Source organism: Vigna radiata, chromosome 7 (genome assembly GCF_000741045.1).
Source record: "Vigna radiata var. radiata cultivar VC1973A chromosome 7, Vradiata_ver6, whole genome shotgun sequence".
NCBI classification, from domain to species: Eukaryota; Viridiplantae; Streptophyta; class Magnoliopsida; order Fabales; family Fabaceae; genus Vigna; species Vigna radiata.
The window spans coordinates 48,507,285-48,526,580 of record NC_028357.1 but is presented as its reverse complement, the minus strand read 5'-3'; the positions used below and the strand labels follow the sequence as shown (position 1 = coordinate 48,526,580).

Genomic DNA, 19,296 nt, shown 5'->3' with positions numbered 1-19,296 from the left:
TGATATGTTAGAGTACAAGAAAAGTGTTTGAAATATATTTTGTAATGCTCTATTTTTGTCTTTAATTTCATGTGTGTGTGTTTTTTTTTATTGAAATCGGTCCAACGAAAAAATGCGACTATGATTTAGAGGCTTTTATGGATTTTACTTAATAGAAGAGTGGAGAAGATGAAAATTGAGAATATTTTAATCTAAATGTATAAGAAATTAAATATTTTGAATTTTATGGATTTTAAATATTTTATGTATGATTTAGAGGCTTTTTTTTTATTACCACCGAAATGGGTGTTTACAACTGATAGAGTTGTATTAAGTCATTATATAATTTACGCTTCCTGTCAAATTCAACGATATTTTGTCCAAATTTACACCATATTTAAAAATGACACTATAAATCTGACATATTTTACAATGTCAATTAGTCCTTTAGAAAAAGGAGTCATCTCATTTGTTTTTCTGTTCTTACCTTGAAATTTAATAAACGCGTGCTAACCATTTTCTCCCTAATAATTCACATTATGAGATGAGAAAGAGACACTTGTCAGCGTCTTTTGTGGATCTTTCTATCACCAAGATTCACATTGTCACTTAACACTTCTATAACTTAATAATACTTCACATCACCTTCACCACAAAACTATATATATATATATATATATATATATATATATATATATATATATATATATATATATATATATATATATATATATATATATTGCATAATATTTCTATATATCAATTATCGTATCTATTATTTACACCATAAAATCAATAAATTTAACAAACATTTTGATTTGTAATTTGCTGATAACAAAATTATTTACAAGGGAATGGAAGACAATATTTTATGCTAACACTTCATTAAATCGAGTGGAACTATATTCATTTTCATTGACAAAATTATATATTTAAAATATAAAAAATGTCTTTTAGCCTTTGTTTGTTTCAAAGGGAATATGATTCACTCTCACAAAATCACATTAACAAAAATCCGTACCCAATTACTCCTTAACAACACTCTTTTCCTTTTTACCACCATTAACGACAACAAAAATCTTGTGTCTTGTAATATTATTTCCTTTTCAGATTTGAATTCATCATGATCGACAATTAAGATTAAACATCCCTAACACGCACTTTTACAACATACTAGATAAAAAAAAGGATGACTAATCAAATAATATAATTTCATCCTTATGGGTTTTTAAAAATCATTACAATTTACAACTCAATAGCAAATTATACTAATTTAATATACAGTCAATGTTTGAAATTTTCAATTTAATAAGAAAATAGTTTAGAAAAGATGATGCATGCGGGAAGTAGGGACCACACCATGGTGCCCACACGTCAGCGCATGCCGTCCTTAGTGTTTGGTTTTCGTTACATTAGATTCAATTCACATTATTTGTTTTTACCTTAAAATTTTCAATTTTAATTTTAATTTTAATTTTAACATTGAAATACTGTCTTAGAATCCAAATAGAAAAGCAAAAGAAAATCACCGACACGGAATATCTCCTTAAAAACTACCATCTTTCAAATTCAAACCCTCTCTCTTACTTTGTCACTTTTCACCTTCCCAATACATTTTTTTATTCAGATCCCCACAAATAGCACGCTTCAAGAACAAAGTTACCAAAAACTTAACTGAAATTTAAAGGCAAAAACTAAGGTGTAATAACATGAGCAGGTGGTAATTAGCGCAATAATCTCGCAACTATGACTTTAATTAACTTCCATAATCCCAATTAAATCCATAGATTCGATCGAAAAAGAATAGGTACATACATGCACGTACATATACAACACTATCGTAGCAGATCCGGAATGTTCGAAGGGAACCTTTTCTTTTTAATGATTTGATTTTCAGTCATCGGAATCGTCGCCACCGAAGATGGAAAAGCGGTTGTAGAGGAGGAAGAGAATGAGCAGGAGGAGGAGTGCGACGCCGACGGGGGAGCCGCTGACCCGGTGGATGGTGTCGGGCTCGCCGGTGGAGAAAAGGGCGGAGACAAAGGAGCCGCGGTCGGAGGAGAGGAACTGAATGGTGAGAAGGAGAAGGATGGGAAGAAGGAGGAGGCCCAATGGGCTCAGAAGCTCAGAGATTGCTTCGGTTATGGCCTCGCCCTGATCCCCAACCAGAAAGGGCACTAAGACCACGATTGCCACTACCACCGCCAGGAGGATCCCGTGGGGCGCACCTCCTCCTCCACCACCACCAGCACCGCCGTGTTGTCTTTCCGGTACCATTACGCTGAAAGATGATGGGTCAGTGATTGTAATGACTACAAACCCCTCTGTGTGAAGGGTTTGTAGAAATGGTAGGTAGCAAAAGTTGTAGTGTGTTTCTGTGGCTGCGTTTTGTCTTCTCCACTTTAATATAACTCTGGTTTGGATCGCTACACAGGGGTAAACATGTCCAATCCTACCTTCACTTTCACCTATTAATTTTACTCATTATTATTAAATTATTATTTTTTCATTGGTTGTTTTGTTAAAAAAACTTAAATACGCTTCTAATTTATTTAAAACATTTATAACTTAATTATTTTTGTTGGTATAACTTTTTGTAATTTATTTTTTAAAAATTCTTATTCAGCTAAAACTTAGACAACTTTCTTCTTAAGTGATGTTAACCTTTAAAATATTTAAGTAGATTTTTAAAAAATTCTACTTAAGTGATGTTTTTACTTAAATGCTTAGATTAGTAGTTTCATGTTTTATTTGTAACATTTGTTTATTTGACATATTTGTACAATTAATTGTAATGATTAGTAGTTGGGAAGTGAAAAAAAACAGAGAAATAAATTTGTTTAGTTTGATGTTTGGAATTTTTGGGAAAATAAAAGTAATTTAAATTTTTATTTATTTCAAAAATAATTTTGAGATTAAATAAATCTAAAATGTTAAAAATAGATTATTTTTATATGATAGGACAAGAAAAAAATTATGGGGTTGCAGGAAGAAACTGCCTGCGTTGTGTGATTTACGTTGACTTGTGGGTCTCAGAAGTTGGGCCGGGCTGACCTTTGCCTCTAGGATCAGGCCGTAGAGTGAAAACTAAAATAAATAAATAATATTTTATTGAAGAAAATTTGTAATAGGACTTTAATTCACTTTTATGGAAGATGCATAATTTTAGTCTATTAATAATAAGATTATCTAATTGCTAAAACACAATCCTATATATGTATAAGCGATTATAGTGTGAAATACTTATAATAATTAAAATTAAAATATGCTAATTTAAAAATTTTAACTACTAATAATGTTAAAAAATATCATATCACATAATTGCAACACCATTTAATAATTATTGTAGAATAACTATACCAAACTCATTATAAAAAAAAAAGTGTTTAATGACACAAATGATAAACTAATAATAAAGATAGTTCACAAATGATCACGGAAGAATGTAAATTAAAAAAAGAAACAACCTTAGCAGTTTTCTTGTTTTTTACAATTGAATAAAAACTCCCAGTTAATAATAGTTGTAGATATATATTTTACTATTTATCCAGAATAATTGTAACTAATTATGTGAAATGTGAACAATGCTTTTTGCAATTGTAGCATTTTGCAATTGTAGCAATAAAAACGGAAAGATTAAATGTTTTATTTAGATTATTCACCATACATGCTCGAAATTCCGTATCTTTTATTGAATGACGAGGTGAACTTAGATTGTCTATCAATTTTTAAGATGATTTTACTTAATCAATGTTCAGAATAATTAGTCAAACAAAGGATAACAATAAATTAACCCAAATTAAATATAATTTAAAACTTAATAATTAATGTATTAAATCTTTTTTGGAAATCCAATAAGTTAAATTTTCTTTCAAAATCAGTTTACTAAATAAGTAATCTAATTGAAGTTAAATGATGTATAATTTGACTAACTGAACTTATGAATTAGTTTGTATATATATTTGTGTTTTAAACTATACAGTACAAGTATTATCGGTTTTTGTCCAGTTCAATGATAATTGATTGAGTTAACCTTAACATAGGACTATCAAATCAATCCAACATATTAATTGACGAGACAAATAAAGTCATATTGTTTTATAAAAGAATTTGATCGATTCTTTGAATTATTGATTAAACATATATTTAGTATGATTAAGAGTGTCTACACATATTAGTATACATGTAACCATGATTAAGAGGTGATTGAGCCGAACTTAAGATGGTAGTAAGTAAAAACTTATAAGTAGAGGTCTATGAGAAGTAGTTATGATAATTTATTGTTGTCTTCACTACATGTGTCGAAACCCTTTTTGACTTACAAATTAAAGTACTTTTTATAGGTACCATCCAAGTGATTATAGACTCAACGAAAATGGCATCAAACTGAACGGAGGAAATCAGTTAGAAAAAGTTTTCTTCACAAATTTTCTTGCCCTGACACATCAAATGTACATATTGATTTTACATATGAAAAATCGATAGAACAAATTTTTTCTCATTACCTACAAAAAAAAATCCATATATATTACTCACTTTTAAAAATTTATAGGTAAAATATATATTTAATACTTACATTACTTAGATATTCAAATCCATGGTAGATAACTCACTTTTTCTTGTAGTGAATATAAAAAAAAAAGTATAGGATAAATTAAATTTTAGAAAGGTAAGTACGAACCACTCATGAATGATTCCTCATTTCTTGTGGTGGATCGTGATATTATAAGTGAGAACTCCACTGTTTACTATTATTGTATTTACCAGTCCACGCAATTGTTGTTGCAGCTCCATGGATGACTTTAGGATTGGGAATTGAAAGGGAAAATGAAAAAATGAATGGGAAGAGGAAATTGGAGAAGGAACAAAGGAAATGAGACAATGTGAATAACTCTGATAAATTTCAAAAGAAACAAAGAGAATGCAAAATTTTAAGAGGGAGGAAGGGAGTGAGAAATTTGGGAGGAACGATGGAGAGTAAAAATTTGAAAAATACTTCTTGAATATAAATAGTTTTAGAATTCGAAAAAAAAATTACGTAAACTTTTGAGATATAAGAAATATAAAAAAAAAACACGTAAAAATTAAAAAATATTAAATTTAGGGTTAAATATGTTTTTAGTCCCTATACTTTGGAGAGATTTTGGTTTTAGTCTCTCTTTCAAACTAAGGTACAATTTAGTTCTTTAACTCTAGAAAACTCATTTAGTTCTTTAACTCTAGAAAACTCTGATTTTAGTATTTTTTACCAAATTTTTTTAACTTTATTTACTGTTTAAAGCACGTTTCATTATAGCATTTAGATTGTTTATACTATTTGACATATTTTTACTTCAATGTTAACTGAGAAATAAGTTTGAAACATCAAATAAAGTTAAAAAAATTTGATAAAAATGACTAAAATCAGAGTTTTCTAAAATTGAAGGATTAAATTATATCTTAAATTGAAAAGAGGGACTAAAACCAAAATCGTTTCAAAGTATAGGGACTAAAATTATATTTAACCCTTAAATTTGTGAACCACTTTATTAGTATTTCTTTATTTATGTTGTTTCTTCCAAATAAAGTACAGAAGAATGAAAATATGCATGAAACGCTATGCGAGTAGTTGAAAATGAATTAGAAGGAATAGGTTATGTATTAATTTGGTGGAGAGAAGATAAAAAAGAAAATATCTTAAAAGGTGTAGCAGTGTATTTGAAGTTAGTTATGAGGCCAAGTAATTATCATGTGTCAAAGTGTAATCGCCATCTTCTTTTTAAAAAGGAAACCAAAAAAGAAGGAAAACCTCAAATTTGTAAATCAAGGAAGAAAAGTTGAATGTTAGAGCGATTATAAAGCCCTGTTTCATGCTTCACAATACACATTCATCTGCATCTAACTATATACATTCAATTCACACATTCCAGACAACAAAATAAACAAAAAAAAAAAATGACCTCTGAACTCATTCACAGAACGCAGACATCACAATTCACTCATCGCAACTCAGATTCCCCGCCCGACTCCAATTGCCCACCCAAATCAACCAACCGGATCGGTTACATGTTGCGCCACCGTCTCCCCTTCCTCCTCCTCGGCGTGGCAATCGCCGCTGCCTTCTTCCATCTTCTCCCTTCTCCATCCACCGCAGCAGCTCCTCACGTCTCGCTCCTAGAGACCAACTTGGCTCTTCCAACTCGCCGCGTCCTCATGGAAGACCACACCGAGAAGAAGGGAAGGGTGCCTATCGGTGTGAAGGGCAAGAGGCAGAAGCGGATCGTGGTCACCGGCGGAGCCGGTTTCGTCGGAAGCCACCTGGTGGACCGTCTGATGGAAAGAGGCGACAGCGTGATCGTGGTGGATAACTTCTTCACCGGAAGAAAAGAGAACGTGCTGCATCACATGGGGAACCCCAACTTCGAACTCATTCGCCACGACGTCGTTGAACCCATCCTCCTCGAGGTTGACCAGATCTACCACTTGGCTTGCCCCGCTTCCCCCGTTCATTACAAGTTCAACCCTGTCAAGACCATCATATCCTTCCTCCATATTTTCTTACCTTTCTTTTCCATTCATTCATTCATTCATTCATGTAATTGTTTCTTCATTTTGATTTTGCTTGAAATTGGAATCCTTGATTCTTACGTGGTTCTGGAGCACAAGACTAATGTGGTTGGAACGTTGAACATGTTGGGGTTGGCAAAGAGAGTGGGTGCACGGTTTTTGCTTACCAGCACCAGTGAGGTGTACGGTGATCCTCTTCAGCATCCTCAGGCCGAGACCTACTGGGGCAACGTTAATCCCATCGGTAATCTCAATAATTAGTAGTTACTCTTTCAAATCTTGCACCTTCTGTGATCGCATTCGGTTACCTTTTTTTGATCTCTTTTTCATTACATGTCAGTTACTTTTTGTATCTTCATTTATGGTTGAATCGCACTGCATGCTTCTGCGACAGGTGTGAGGAGCTGTTACGACGAAGGAAAGCGCACTGCAGAGACTTTGGCAATGGACTATCACAGAGGCGCTGGCATCGAGGTTGGTTCTTCGTAATCTCAGGTTTTCGTTTTTCGTGCATGCTAGGTGTTCAACGAAATAAAGGGCTTGAACGTAGTTGTTGTCTTACGTGTAGGTGAGGATTGCTCGAATCTTCAATACCTATGGACCGAGAATGTGCATTGATGATGGGCGTGTAGTTAGTAACTTTGTCGCTCAGGTATTTGCTTCTCCTTTTTGGGACATTATTGATTTGCTTTTCCTTCTCGTTTTGCTAATAACTCTGAATCTGAGCAGGCGTTGAGGAAGGAGCCATTGACTGTTTATGGCGACGGAAAGCAGACAAGAAGCTTTCAATACGTATCAGACTTGGTAAAAATCTTTTTTCATGGCTTCTATATCCATATTTTCTGAATGAGGAAAAAGATTCATTATGTGTTTGTGGCAGGTAGAAGGTTTAATGCGGCTGATGGAAGGTGAGCACGTTGGTCCTTTCAATCTCGGGAACCCTGGTGAATTCACGATGCTTGAACTTGCTCAGGTGGTACAAGAGACCATAGACCCAAATGCAAAGATAGAGTTTAGACCAAATACAGAAGATGACCCACATAAGAGGAAGCCAGACATCTCCAGAGCGAATGAGCTTCTTGGGTGGCAGCCCTCTGTGTCTCTCCGAGAGGGACTTCCTCTAATGGTATCTGATTTCCGGCAAAGATTGTTCGCTGACTCAAAACTAACAGCTGCCAAATCTGTAGCATAGATTCGTAGAAAACCTAATTAAAACAAAACATCGCTGAAAATAAACATATATATAACCAAATTTAGTTGCAGTAGCTTATTTGAAATTACATTAGATATGTGTCTGTTAAATCAATGAGATATATGTACATCTGACAGAAAAATAAACAACAGCCCCGCAAAGGGAAAACAACGTAGATTTTATTTGTTGTATTTGTGATTCATATATTGCACAATGTGTTCTTTCATTCTTTTTATTCATCTACTTTGTCTTAATTACCAAGCTAAGAACATTGAATATCACAAATACAACATGCGTCGTTAAATAATGTTATCAAAACCATGGATAAACTAATTATTAAAAATATACCAACAATGTTTATTTATTTTATTCTTAACAGACTTTAAAACAAGCAAATCACAGTCGAATTAATTATGACTAAAAGTAATACCTATCAACGAGTTAATTTATTTTATTTGTACGCATTCGCGTCTCCTTAATTAAAATTCTTACACTTTTTGCATGTGTATAATTATTTTTTAAATTATTCATATATATGGTTTATATTTTTACAGCAAATTGAATAGGGATTTGGGATCACTTTAGCCACAATCCTTAATCTATATTATTATACTTTGAATTTAGCACTTAGTGAATCAAAATATATATATCTCCCTCACTTTAAAATAATACATAGAAGTAGATTAGATTAGATTAGATGCTAAACGCGTGTACCAGAATAAGAAACATGTCACAATCGTACAGGTGGCATGAGTTTATTTTAAATAATTATCATCCTTATCATGGTTACGTTGAATTTTTAGAGTAAATCATATGATAAGCCCACCTGTTGTCCGAAGCGGGTATGTTGGGAAAGAATGAATAAAATATTCACATAATTAACTTGGTGATGTTATTTAGAAATTAACCTGCTTCAATTATTTTTTATTAAATAAGTAACCTATTTGATATTTATTAAAAAGAAGTGATTAAGTAATCTTTTTTTCTCGATTCTATTATTTTCTTTTATCACTATACCAATAACTTTGTTGATGTAACTTATCTATAGTCAATTCTTCTACGATCTCTTCTATTTATGTACTTTTAAAATTCATAAATCTTGAATTTAATATATTGTTTAAATATCATACTAAACATAACTCTACATGGTTTTATTGTTTAGTTCCCTTTTCATAAAATCCATAGTGACTAGCAGTTTGTTAGGTTAAAAGGAGGTTTCCATATAGTTTTGTTTAAAATTAGTATAAAAGATTCTTAATTGATTAGCATTTGAGAATTGCATGCATGAAGCAATAGGTGTCATGAGCATGAAGATCTTGGAGTAGGTGTTCCTACCAAATGGTTACACTTGGTTCCTTTCACATTCCCATCACTGTAATATCTGTCTTCTTTAAAAGGACACAAACATCCTAAACAAAGACACACAGAGAGAAGAATATTCTCATCAAAGAAAGGTGTGGTGGCTGCTGCGAAAGCTTCATCTGTTCCAAAAACATTAGGGTTTTCGCAGCAGCATATAACATGTCTCCTTCTCTCTCGCAAGCCAAATCTCTCCGTCTCCTTCTTCCTTTTCATCGGTTAGTTCAACTTTTTTTTAAGAATGTTTTCAATTATCATTATTTGTCGTACTAGAATTTCTTATATGACCTGCGTATTATGGTAGGCGAGGTTATGCAGTTGCGTCTGATGTTTCGGCAAGAGTTGGATTGGGTAATAATATTGGGCGTAGGAGTGGAATCGTGGGAGGTGCAGAAGAAAAGCCGGTGACAAGAGATGGTGCAAAAGCCTATTCCGATTGGGCCCCAGACCCAGTAACCGGTGACTACAGGCCCATGAACCACACCCCTGAAATTGACCCGGTGGAGCTCCGACGGATGTTGCTTAAGCACAAGTAGAGTTGAAAAAGGAACTGCTTCAAATCACGTAGGATTTGGCTTGGCGGTAACCTTGTGTTAAAGTATGGTCAACAGTTTAAGTTAAATTATGTCGTATAATAAGCTAAACAAAGAAGACTGGGATATGGTTTTTATAATATTGTGCTATATTAATTTCTGCTTATCTTTCTACGTTAAAGTTTAATAGATATTTTTTTTTATTATATTGTTTTCAATTTAATTAAACCGATACTTATAACTATCATTTTTTATAATTTGGTATTTGCTGTTAAGTCAACATCAAATTCAATCATTATATCTTAAGAATGATACTATTTTCAATTATGTTCATGTCCAATTTTTATTCCTTTTTTTTATCATTTCGATTTTGAATATACAGCATTCACGACATATTTTCTTAGTCCCATCAAGAGATTTCAAGGCAAACAATTCAAACCGTTTCATTCTTCATCTATATCAGAATTTTTCATCTTTTACTATCTTTTAATGATGAAATTCTATAATTTTGTAAAACATTTCATCATCATACTTTACTAATTAATTCATTAACAACATTATCACATTTTTACAGAAACTCTAATTATAAAATCATAATTACATTCATAAATAATGTTATATTCCGTCACAGTCAAAAATAAGGCAAACAATTACATCTTTTATCAAAATAAAATCAATTTAAAAAATTCATGTGATTTATTAAAATTTACTCTCACACGATCCTAATTCTAATAGCTAATTACTCATAATACAACCTCATTCCAATAACTAATAATGAGATCATTTTGGATAAATTAAAAGTAAATAAATGTCAAATAAATTATATGTAAATTATGTCCACTGTATTTTTCGGCAAACACCAATCAAAAGTAAATTTTCATTATTAATTCTTAAAAAATTGTATCAAAGAAATTTTAAGTCGTAATTATTTCAAAACTTAAAGGGAAAAATACCAACAAATCTTAACTAATCATCAATAACTAAAAAAGGGGATAACACAAATATTTAATAGATCATTTCCTTCATTTAATAACTAATTCTATAAAATTTGTGTCGTACTTATTCTAAATTTTAATTATTCCTTACATATAAAAATTCGAGCGGAAAATATTGATCAAGTTCAGCCATACATCACTAATCATAGACAATTAAAGAAAAAATCACACTACAATTTTCTGAGTTAATATGTTAACTTCTAATTTTCTAAAATACCAAATGAATTCCATAAAAGAAATTTCTATCTCATTCTACCTCAATAAGGATAGTTATAACTATCCTTAAAACATCCAATTTCATTAGAAAAATAATTTTCAAGTGCAATTACAGGTAAATAATTGTATACAGTTTATGAAAATTTTATGTTGTAATATAAACTCTCTTTTAACAAGAACCCCTAAAGGATTAAAAGTCATAAATGTAATTTTCTATCTCCTTTTTTTTTTTTTTTCTTTTGTTGAAACGTTAATAAAGAAGTATCCTTATGTCTTAAATGTAATGACTAAATGTTTATTTATTTATTTATTTTTTCTCAATGTGGTTTTTATATTTTTTAAAAAGACATGTGACATTTATTAAGCTCTTCTTATTTTTATTTGTTCTTTTCCTTTCTCAAATTTTAAACCTTTTACATATGTGAGAGCTACTTCTCCCCTCTCCGACAAGAAGAAGCCTTTTGCAGCCTACATTTTTTTTTCCTTATTTGTAAAAAAGGTTTGATTATTAGATCTCACGAACAACTTTTGAGGAACAAAATTTACTTTAAAGTAGACTGAAGTCTTATAAAGTTTACTTTAAGCTATGTCAAACTCTTATCTGTCAATACACAATTCTTCCACTCTTTAATGATAACACTTAATAGATCATGATCTTACTTATCATTACAATAATCTAAACATTTTAATAAATACAAATAATTTTTAGCCCGTAGGTGTTAGAAATATTAGGTGTATATGAAGTTTTATCTACAATGAATTATTTTATAATACATTTGACTTTGAATTCTAAGCTTTTTGATTCCAAATGTGTTGAGACATTATTAGGATTCATAACCGTATCCTCAAGTTATTATTCGTTTTAAAAATTAAAATTTGGTCATAAAATGTTTTTGAAAGAGATGGCGAAGCAATTTGCATAAATAGTATGAGAAAAAGGTATGAAAGAGAGAAAGACGCATGTAGAAGCATAAGTCAATCATGAAAAAACAAGAAAAGAATAAGGAATATTGAAAGAGAAAGGATGATGAAGAAAAACACTTGCTCTCCCTCTCCTATTTTTATAATACATGATCATCGTATCAAACTCAAAATCAAAGTTACAGAATATATACATAACATTATATGATTTATGTGAAAAAAAAGAGATATTCCATTTGGTGTCCAGAAATGAAATATAATAAATCCTTCATTCAGAGCTATGATATGCTTCTGCTTCATGCAGTTTCCTAGGCACATGATAAACCACTGGCTTTCTACACAGCTATGCAAATGCGTTAAAGAATTACTAGTACTGCCAATTAGGTGCACACTACAACTTTGGAATAAATGCCACCTTGCTCTGTAACTACAACAACAACAACATCATCTACTTGAATTCCAATCCCCTACTACCCTGGACCACTACAACTTTTTTCAATCATAAATTATTACTTTAACAACTTATTAAATTGCACAACACAGATAATATACACTCACTTTCAATCTATCTATGCATAATATCCCCGTATTCTGCTGCCTCCACCACCTTCAAACATGTGTATGCATGTGAATAGTGATTTTCGCAAATAAAAATTACACGTCTTTGCCGTAACACAAGTGTGGAATTACAACAACGACGCCTCAAAAATTACAACGTGCTGTCGCAGTTCAAACAATCCACGTGATGACAGAGAATTAAATGCATCGAGATTTTCTTCCCCACTTCTCGACCACACTCCATTCCCTGCCACCATGCCTTTTTCTCACCACAATTCACAAACACCAAAGAAACGGAAGAAGAAGAAGAAGAAGAAGGAACTTTAATAGTATTAGATTGCTGGTAATGAAAGAAAATTAACACTCATCCACAAGATAAACAAAGTAATAATAGTAATAATAGACAGTAATTAACATTAACATCGTACTAATAATGTGTATAATAAACCAAGTTAAAGCTCCCGAATTTATACTATTTTTTTCTTCTTTGCCCCTTCTCTGTTCTCAGCTTCTGACGGCGAGCAAGGAGGGTATGGCCGATAAGTTTGGCGTAGCATTCTTATTGTCATTGGCATCTCTAATGATATCTCTTCTATTACTCTCTTTAGAAGAGGGTTTGCCGCCGAAAGCTCTCATGGGACTCGCAAAAGCCCAACCCCAACTCCTACCCCTGTTATGAGATAGGGCCACACTCGCTGATTTCCCATTTGCGCCCTCCTCAGCAGAAGAAGACACCCAATAAGACGACGAAGAAGACGACGAAGAAGACGAAGTCATCATGAACCCACTAAACAATCCTCCGCACCGCACTCTCTCCTTCATGCAATGGTGGTGGTGGTGATCGCCGCCACGGCTCACGGCGCCACCGCCACCACCGCCCACCTTTGTCTTGCCTTCACGCTGAGACTCCACCCTCCGGAGAGTGCAATCTCCGAACCCGGTAGAAATCCTCTCGAAGAAGTCCCCAGAGAAGCTTCTGCTGCCACAGCCAACAGATCTGGATCTCGATACCTTACGCTCCATAGAAGAAGTGGCATGAGCAGTGGGACTGTTACTGCTGTTATTGGTGTCCTGTTGAACAACAATGTCAGTCCTGAGAGAAGAAGCAGAGGAAGTGTTTTCCTTGGGCTTGACAGAAGTAGTTCCCGGTGCGGAGTTAATGGCAGAGATCCTGGGCGGGTGGTTGACGTTGACGTTGGTGTTGGTGTTGGTGTCCCTGAAGCTCTTGGAGTTGAGTTTCTTGGATGATTTGGAAGAGAGGTAGAGAAAGGACCAGAAGCCGTGTCTCTTCCTGGGACTGAAATCCTGGTCGTGGTCAGCGTCGAGGAAGGAGTGGTTTGTTCGGGGCGTGGCAGTGGACTTGCTGCGCTTGAGAACGAGGTGGGAGGATGCATTGGGCGAGGGCTTCTTCTTCTTGTTCTTGGACAAGAGAAAAGGGAGGCGGGTTCTGCGGGCGTAGTAGTGGTGGTAGTGGGAGTGGGGGAGGGAAGAGGAGGAGGAGGAAGAGGAGGGGGCGGGTGGTGAGGTGGCGGTGGGAGGGAGGGAAGGGCGAGTGGTGGAGGAGGAGGGTGGTCGGTCGGATCTGAAAGAAGGAGAGGAGGAAGAGGAAGAAGGAGCGTGAATGGGGAGAGGGAAGGAAGAGGAAACAAGCTTGCCGAGCTTCTCCTGAAGGCAGAAGGCACAGATGGCACCTGGGTTGTTTCGGAAAGGGTGGTCGGTGCACTGCATTCCGTCTGAGATGTCATGGTCTTCTCCGACGCCAACTCTTCCTCCGCCTCCTTTCATGGCTTCCATCTGAATGAATGATGCGATTGAGAGAGAGTAAGAAGAAGAGTGAGGAAGAAAAGAAATAAAAAGTAATAGTATTGTAGCATTGAAAAGAGTAGCGTAGGGTAGTGAAACAGGGGAGACTCCCCAGGAGCACGTGGAATACTGACTTCCTCTTCTATTAAAAATGACTGAAAGAGACAAACCCAACTCCTGTGAATCATTATTATTATTTTTCATTTATCAAACAAAATCATTTTTTCTTTTTCTCTTTAAACCAAACATTTATATTCCTATTTTATTTTAATATTCATTTTTCTCCTTTTATTTTTCTCTACCAAACTTATACTATATGTTTATTTGAACACGTGAAGATTTTTGTTTATTTTTTTTATCACACTATTTCGTGTAAAAAAGACTTCATTGTTTGTTCAAATCTTTTATCAGGAACGAAACTTAAATTTGATGAAAAAAGACAAAATAGAAAAGTACATAGAAATTATTTCCTTTTTTTTTTTTAATATGTTGTGTCGATTCAAAGGGACAAAACCATGTCTAAACTTAATAAACAATCATTCTTTTACTTATTTTTTTTTTTGGTAAAATATTTGTGTATTGGTAGCGAAAATATGCTAAGACGAATTTTCTGGTAATGATATACAGAGTTGTTCAGTAATGACAGTAGAATTATATATGTACGTTTGAGATTAAAGATCCTTTTTTGGCAAGGAAGTTACAAGTCAATTTGTTTCTAAAGTAATTGTTGAATTGTTTGAAATTGAAGAAAAATCCAAAAGAGAAAAGACAAAGGCAAGGGCATCATGGTGACAGTGATAAAAATAAGGAGTTTTTGCCTTTATTGGTGGTGTATGAATGAGAAGGATATGATAATTATTAGAAGATAAACCTCGACCCTACTTTTCAAGTGATAAATTTTGCATTATTAAGCCTCATGGAAAAATAAGGACAATAGGAAAACAAATCCTTAATTGCATCAACATCATCACTTAGTCAATTATCTTTTACCAAACTAAAATTATAGATATTTCGTGTTAATTGTGTTACTATATATCTTAAGTAAAAAGTGACATGTGTTTGAGCATGTAGATTCGGTGTGTCGGGTATCTTATGCATATGGTATAGATTGTGTAATAGAGCAGTATACATGAATAATTTGATAATATATTATGTTGTAAAAGTGAGGAGAAAGTGAATATAAGGAAGAAAATGATGAAATGGGTTGTAAAAGTTTAGACAGAAAAAGGGTATCTAATGTCTCAATAATTCTTTGAAGAAGGACAGTATTGTAGGAGATAGAGCAATGTTGGAAAAGTTAGGTTCATAAAGTAGAAAAATCCATATGAGGAAGTGAAAAAGGAGGACCACAAAATTTTGTGTAAAAGGTGCATCTGGATGCAGCATTTCAATTCATCATAGGCACAAAGGGACACCAAAAAAAGATTGTGCTAGCTAATCATATTAAACTACCTCATACTTCAAAAAAACTATTGCATGCTATCATATCAAATCAACATCTTCCTCACAAGCTAATCATATTTTTTTTTTCAGTAAAATATGTTTCTAAAATTACATGTTAGATACATTAGATAGCAGTGAGACACAATTCATAAAAAAAGAATTTTTATGGTTCTGTACCTATTCCTTTGCTGCAGCAACTATACACTCCTGTCTTTCACAAATAAACTATTCTCTATGGATATTGTGAAATAACAGCCACTTTCATGAGAGTGTTTGAATCATAAGAATTGGAAAAAACTTATTAAGAGAGGAATTGCAAAGGGTGGTTAAAAGATAATTCCCTTCTATTGAAGTGTCCTTAGGTCTATTGAAAAAGAATTTACTAGGAAGACACAATATCGATTAAATATAAGCTATATAAAAGATTGACATCACTCTCTATTAAAAACCTTCAAACAATATATTAATAGGTCTTTCACATTTATATAATGTTTTACTTTTTCATTTCTATTTAATGATAGATTAAGATTCACACTTAGATTTTTAACTTTAAGTGACACAAATTATTTAGATAAAAAAATTATAAATTATTTAGATATTTAATTAAGATAATTTAAGTCTCATGTCGTAGCAAAATCACAGTGCTAAAGATTAAAAAAAAAAAAAAGTATGATTGATAAGGATAGAATTAGTTGTCGGGTGAAGAAGGGAAGTGGAAAATGTGGTTAGATGTGCCAATATTTGTGTGTTTAAGCAAATGCAAGATGTGGAAGTTTGGAGTGTCTTCCTTTTCCTTTATTTGATTCTGAAGTTGTCTTCCCAAATCCACATGATATTTCATTGAAAAGTTACTCTCACTCATGTCACTATGTGTCCCCATCTCTGCATTTTTCTCTCATTCCACTTCCATATCCTTACAAAATAACCTCACTGCATTGGACCACTTCATTCAACCTTTTTTAATTCAAACTCCCACATCTCATACATTTCATTAAGGAACCCAAAATTATTATAAATTTTCCTCAAACATAGGATGGTTTTGAAAGTTTAAGATAATGATGATTGATGATTTTTCACATTGATGTTGGGTGTTTGCAGGTGGAAGATTTTACTAATATGGCTCAACATGCTGGTTGAGCTGACAGATCACACAAAGAAGAGAGAAATTTTTTTCTTTCCTTTATAATGCAAATAATTATTAAGGTACTGCGAAACCCAGCATTATATGTTATTCCAAACGAAGAAGTACACTGTTGTTCTATAGTGATTTTGACATTTCTTTAGTACAATAAACAACTGCAAAACAACACATTAGGGGAACATACATGTCTCAGATCACATGATTCAACCAATTCTTTATGTCAATGCTTACTTACTTACTACGCCTCCTTATCACTTAATTACACTAATTCTATTTTTATCAAAAATTATACATACCATATATTCTCATACTAAACCTTCTTTATTATATTTAAAGCCCTATAGATATACACATTTGGTAATAATATTAATTTATTCTAGCATGATTCTTATTTTGTTTTAATATATATATTTTTTATAAATATTAAGTTGTATCGATTCGATTCCTAAAAAACTAAGCAATTTTGATCAATCAGATATTGTCCTATAGAATATAGGGTACAATAATTTAACTTACTTTCTTCATTCTATTTTATAAGCCTTTTAGAAGAAGAGTACTCGTCTTATAATGTATTATAGTGTTCTGTGATTGAAACCAACCTGTTACAGAGAATATTTGCAAAAGTTACATGATATTTTCTATAAATATTTTCATAAGTAGTTTGCATCAAATGATGGTAAAACTAATTCTCGTTCATGAAATGTTATTTGCAAGATTTGTGATTTTGGTTAGTAAGTTTTTCTTAATTTATAGTATGATTCAATTAGTTATTAAAAAATTATAAATATTTAATTTTTATTATTTATTTTATGGAAATGTTATGATTTAATGAAAAGTTAGAGAAGCAATAATTGCATTATGATGGGGGAAAAGGAAAAAGTGTTAGGAGTAAATAAAAAAAGAAAAGCATAATAAATAGAAGTAAAAGAGAAAAGGTTATGAAATTGAGTGTGAAAGAGAAGTGTGGGAAGGTAAAAGCGGAGGAAAAGGGAAGAGTGGTAGCTTTGGGGAACAATGGCATTAAAAGCTTACCATAAACTCAACAACAACAAAAATGCATTTCACCTGCGGATCTAAGTAACTTCAACTTTTTTTCTTCTTCTATTTCACTTCACTTTTATTTATCAATCTTCTCGAATTTTCATAAGAAAAAAACAAACATGTTTTTGTACTCAGTTCTTATCCCAAGTGGTTGAAAATGTATTTGTATTTTTTTTGGAAGACACCAACTTTATTCTCTTTTCTCTTGTACTTTCTAATATATCCAATCTTCTCAACTATCTTTTTCTTTCTTATCTATTCTCATGCAAATAATAAACACAAGGGTTAAACTATTCCTTAATTTTAAATTTTAAAAAAAAAAAATATATATATATATATATATATATATATATGTTATAGTCTCTAATCTATTTTAGTTTTATGCATACTATTTTCTTAGTTTCCTTGATAGCTTGAGAAGATATTGCAGAATGAGTTATTGTTGTTTGAGTGGAAGGAAGAATGGAATATGGATGAGTGATGGTTGATGTTTTTATTATAAGTCATAAATTGATCATTATGATTTTGTTAGTAGGTTACCTCATTTATTAACTTGTCTACTTCAAACTTATCATCATTGTACTTCCCTTCAATCCAGACCCCCCTTTCCTCACTTTTCAATGCATGCTTAAGGAACTTTCACTAAATAATACAAATATACACCTTCCAACATTTTTCTAACAACTAATTCTTCTTTAACAAAATAAAAATATTTTTTTTCTTCTTTTAATTAAAATTACATAAATTAATTTGTAAAATGCCCCTTCAAGAAAGAAGAAGAAATACAGTTGTCTGTCTGGTGATATTTTACCCCTTTATTCTTGCATGTTACATAAATGTGCATAGTTCAATTGATGAAAAGAAGTATGGATTGAGTCAAATCTTCCAAATTATAAGGTGCATAATCAATTGATAATGTATTTAAATGTAAGGAAATGTTAGGTTTAGATACCTAATGTTATCTTTAATGTTTTTTATAATTTAATGTATTGATTTTTAATTATAATAATTTTAAAATGTATTTAAATTGAAATTAAAAAATTAAAATGTTCATTATATCAATTTAAATATTAAATGTATTTTTATTATTAAAAATTAATTGTATTTCATATGACCATACAAACTAGTTGTATTTCATAAGAACATACATCACTCAACAAGGTGGAAAAGTATTGGATTTAAAATCTCATCTTAACATTTTTAATCACTTTGCTTGATGTGATACCAATAATTTTTGTCTTCGTAAAACGAATATTATTAAAATAAATTAGTTATATAAAATTATAAAATCATATTAAAAATGTAGTTATTCTTTAAATCTATGTATTTTTTATGAAATATTATCAATAAAACTCACTCTCTTTTTTTAATTTTATAGATTAATTATTTTACAATTAATCAGGTTTAAATCTTAATTACTGTTTAATTTTATGAAAATGAAATTAAAGATATTTTGATAATTTAATATATTTTAAAATTAATTTAATGTTCTTCTATTACATCAATCATATATATTATCACTTTTCCCTTTATTTTCACTCACTTTCTCTCCATTTAAACAATTTATTT

At 31.9% G+C, this 19,296-nt stretch overlaps 4 protein-coding genes across 5 annotated transcripts; 2 read left to right on the top strand and 2 right to left on the bottom strand.

Annotated features, from left to right (window-relative positions):
* Nucleotides 1–1,703: 1,703 nt before the first annotated feature.
* Nucleotides 1,704–2,373, bottom strand: LOC106767640. Its single transcript, XM_014652572.2, has one exon. It carries the CDS (start codon nucleotides 2,254–2,256, stop codon nucleotides 1,873–1,875), a length of 384 nt encoding a protein of 127 aa, XP_014508058.1. The 5' UTR covers nucleotides 2,257–2,373; the 3' UTR covers nucleotides 1,704–1,872.
* Nucleotides 2,374–5,650: 3,277 nt separating this feature from the next.
* LOC106767248 (UDP-glucuronic acid decarboxylase 2) lies at nucleotides 5,651–7,908 on the top strand. 2 transcript variants are annotated; one of them, XM_014652098.2, is made up of 6 exons: nucleotides 5,651–6,495; nucleotides 6,622–6,769; nucleotides 6,920–6,999; nucleotides 7,094–7,177; nucleotides 7,255–7,329; nucleotides 7,410–7,525. In XM_014652098.2, the coding sequence occupies exons 1-6, from the start codon at nucleotides 5,914–5,916 to the stop codon at nucleotides 7,416–7,418; spliced, it is 978 nt and encodes a 325-aa protein (XP_014507584.1). In that variant the 5' UTR covers nucleotides 5,651–5,913; the 3' UTR covers nucleotides 7,419–7,525. The 2 variants fall into 2 exon arrangements, with proteins under 2 accessions (XP_014507584.1, XP_014507583.1); XM_014652097.2 differs by having other exon boundaries at nucleotides 5,654–6,495; nucleotides 7,406–7,908.
* Nucleotides 7,909–9,121: 1,213 nt separating this feature from the next.
* LOC106767732 (late embryogenesis abundant protein Lea5) lies at nucleotides 9,122–9,783 on the top strand. Its single transcript, XM_014652677.2, has 2 exons — nucleotides 9,122–9,294; nucleotides 9,381–9,783. Exons 1-2 carry the CDS (start codon nucleotides 9,239–9,241, stop codon nucleotides 9,610–9,612), a joined length of 288 nt encoding a protein of 95 aa, XP_014508163.1. The 5' UTR covers nucleotides 9,122–9,238; the 3' UTR covers nucleotides 9,613–9,783.
* Nucleotides 9,784–12,608: 2,825 nt separating this feature from the next.
* LOC106766535 (uncharacterized protein DDB_G0271670) lies at nucleotides 12,609–14,280 on the bottom strand. The gene has a single exon (XM_014651258.2). It carries the CDS (start codon nucleotides 14,091–14,093, stop codon nucleotides 12,804–12,806), a length of 1,290 nt encoding a protein of 429 aa, XP_014506744.1. The 5' UTR covers nucleotides 14,094–14,280; the 3' UTR covers nucleotides 12,609–12,803.
* Between the last annotated feature and the right edge of the window lie 5,016 nt (nucleotides 14,281–19,296).